Raw genomic sequence first — 2,843 nt, forward strand, 5'->3', positions numbered from 1 at the left:
CTCAAACTCAGAAATCCACCTGCCTCTGCCTCCCAAGCACTGGGATTAAAGGCATGTGCCACCACTGCCCAGCTCCACCTTCATTTTCTAGTAAGTTCCTGGGTAGCAATCTCATTCGGATCCCAGGACATTCTGGATCTGATCATTGATAAATGGAGAGTCCATTTTCTTGATCCTTAACATCACAGCTCTCATTCCCTTTCCATATCGTGTGCCAGCAGGACAGAGCCTGCCAGGAGAGGTAAGCAGTGTGCTTCTGGGGAGTACTCCCCTCCCCTACCTCTCTCTCTCACACACAAGCACATACACAAACACAGACACAGACATGCTCACACGTGCATAAACATATACACAAATGCACACAGCTTTGGCTTCTGGTTTGTTCCTTTGTCATTTGGAAAGGAAAGCTTTAAAGACACCCTCTTCCTGGCTTTCTCATTGTGCAATGCAGAACAGGGACCTCTATAGTCCCTACAAGGTCCAATTACATTTTTGGCACTTGAAGATCCACAGGGCCTTCTCCAACTCAAAGCAAAATATGCACCTCCCTTTCTTTAAACTATTTCCTTTGGCAAAGGGGAAAGTCAAAGAGACTGGACTGGTCATGGAAACCCTGACCCAAGAACTAATGTGAGCTTCAGACAAGACACAGCCCCGGAGAAGCAGTGCGTACGATCATTGTCTGAGATCGAGGGCCTGAAATTGACACCATATGTACCCGAGGAGCGATTGCTTCAAGGGGTGGGGAGAGAAAAGCCATATGTCAGAACATTGTGGCAACACCTAATTCATCCTGAGGTTATAAATAAATATGATGCTCCTTTAAAAAAAAAAAGAGCAAAGTTGAAAAATCTTTAACTAGATTGCTTCTGTGACCATCCTTCAGGCAGAAGTGGACTTTATTAGGGAGATAACAGGAATAAAGAGAAACACGTAACAACTTTTATGGTATATTTTACATGATTTTTTTTTTTTTGCAGTAAATAAAGTGGTTATAGGGCTCCAAGGAAAAGAGCCCAGATGTTAGAGAGTTGTGTGAAATTTAGGGGAAACAAGCTGTAAAAAACACAGCCATAAAATAGGCTGTCAGTGCCACACATCTGGACAATACAGCTGTATGTTCCTAGTGCCTGTCGTCACCCAAAGAAAACTCAATAACCTTATTTCACCCCAATTAGTCCACATACCAACAGGATCAGCATTAAGCAGCCAGGGATGGGGGCGGGGGGCAGTGCAGCATTCGTATGGTGGCCCTGTGTCAAGCAGTTTTATCTTTCACCTGAATTTGGTCACCAAGAAAAAGGGGACTGCCAACATAGTCATTTTCACTATTATAAAACTCGATCCAATTATAACATCCTAATAAGTCAAAGATTGACAGTTTGGACTGCCAGATACTCCAAACAACATCAGACTCTCTATAGCATGAAAGCGACCTGTCATGAAGTAGACTGTGTCTACTAAGTACAGTCCTGGGAGTCTGACCACTGTACACAGTGTTCACTACCTTGCTGAAGACGAAGCTGATCATGAAATTACCCAGCCTTGATGGTCCTGGGCACATTTCTCATTTACGCATTTGCCTGGTAACAACTTGTCTTTACATTAAAATAAATATCACAAAGCATAAAGCATCATGTCATCCTCTTATCACGGACAGACCTATCAAAGATTATAGAGTGTTGTCTTTCCTAATAACTGTGTTTCTTTCTAGGTGTTCCTGGCAGCAAAAATAATCATGGAGAGTGGAGAGAAACTAACCTTACCATTGATAGGGAAACTCTTGAAATGTCAGCTTCTCCATATTAAATCCAAGGACCAGCAGAAACGAGAAAATGAAAAGAAGGTACCCTATGGAACATGGGTCCCCCAGAACTCAGAAATTAGTGGGTGGGACAGTTAAAGATCCCCCCACACATACTTCCTAAGCCGCTATAGTGTGTGTTGTGGCAAACCTGAAAGTCTCCTCTGCTCCTTAGGGAAGCAGCTGCTTGTGGGTGTATTGGAAGAGAGTTGTGATATATATATATATATATATATATATATATATATATATATATATATATATATATATATTCACTTTATTTGTGAAAATGGCAATATCCAGGACATGTAATCAAGGTGGTTTATGGTAGAATCTTTAATATTGCAGCAAGAATGGGGCCCAGGAAAGGGACAGAGTCACAAGTAAATATCAAAACAAGGGGAAAAGAATCGCCAAATTAGGATTTATTTAAACTGTCTGTGATAGAGACTAGGAGTGTTTATTAGCATGACAAGCACCCTGCCCTTTCAGAGCAAAGTAACAGCTTCAGCAACAACTTCACTCCTGCTGCCAGATCCTCTCTCTGATCTTTTTTCTTTCCACATAGGGAAACTTTTTATTTACTCTGCCTATAGAAATCAGTGTGCTTTTTAAAATTCACATTTGCTTCTGAAAAAATACTTTAAACATGCAGAGTGATGCCCAATTCAGAGCCATTTGTTAAGATCACTACTAGGAATGAGAAAGGCTTTCCTCCGGTTTCAAATTATGCTGAAATATTTTTGTGACACCAGATGCTTCTATACGCATGTGTGATATGTGTGCACATGCATAAGTGATGGATTATAAGGTGAGTTCTTTGTGACCTTGAGTAGGAAGGACAAAAACCAACTAATGGAAATAGAAAAGGTAAATATATTCCCATCATGCCTTCCTTACCTTTGCAAAATCCTTAAATCTAGGTATCCTATTTGATTGAGTTTTTTATGACAATGACGGTGATGGTGGTGGTGATGGTGATGGTGGTGGTGGTGGTGGTGATGGTGATGGTGATGGTGATGGTGGTGGTGGTGGTGGT

General features: G+C 41.3%; 1 protein-coding gene across 1 annotated transcript in view; it reads left to right on the forward strand.

Moving 5' to 3' along the window:
* Spag17 (sperm associated antigen 17) overlaps positions 1 to 2,843 on the forward strand; it is a 237,961-nt gene that overhangs the window by 67,261 nt on the left and 167,857 nt on the right. Inside the window, exon 4 of the mRNA XM_021195509.1 lies at positions 1,715 to 1,846. Within this exon, the coding sequence (XP_021051168.1) occupies positions 1,715 to 1,846 (132 nt within the window). The remainder of the gene's footprint in view (positions 1 to 1,714; positions 1,847 to 2,843) is intronic.

This window comes from Mus pahari, chromosome 4, assembly GCF_900095145.1.
Source record: "Mus pahari chromosome 4, PAHARI_EIJ_v1.1, whole genome shotgun sequence".
Taxonomy (NCBI): domain Eukaryota; kingdom Metazoa; phylum Chordata; class Mammalia; order Rodentia; family Muridae; genus Mus; species Mus pahari.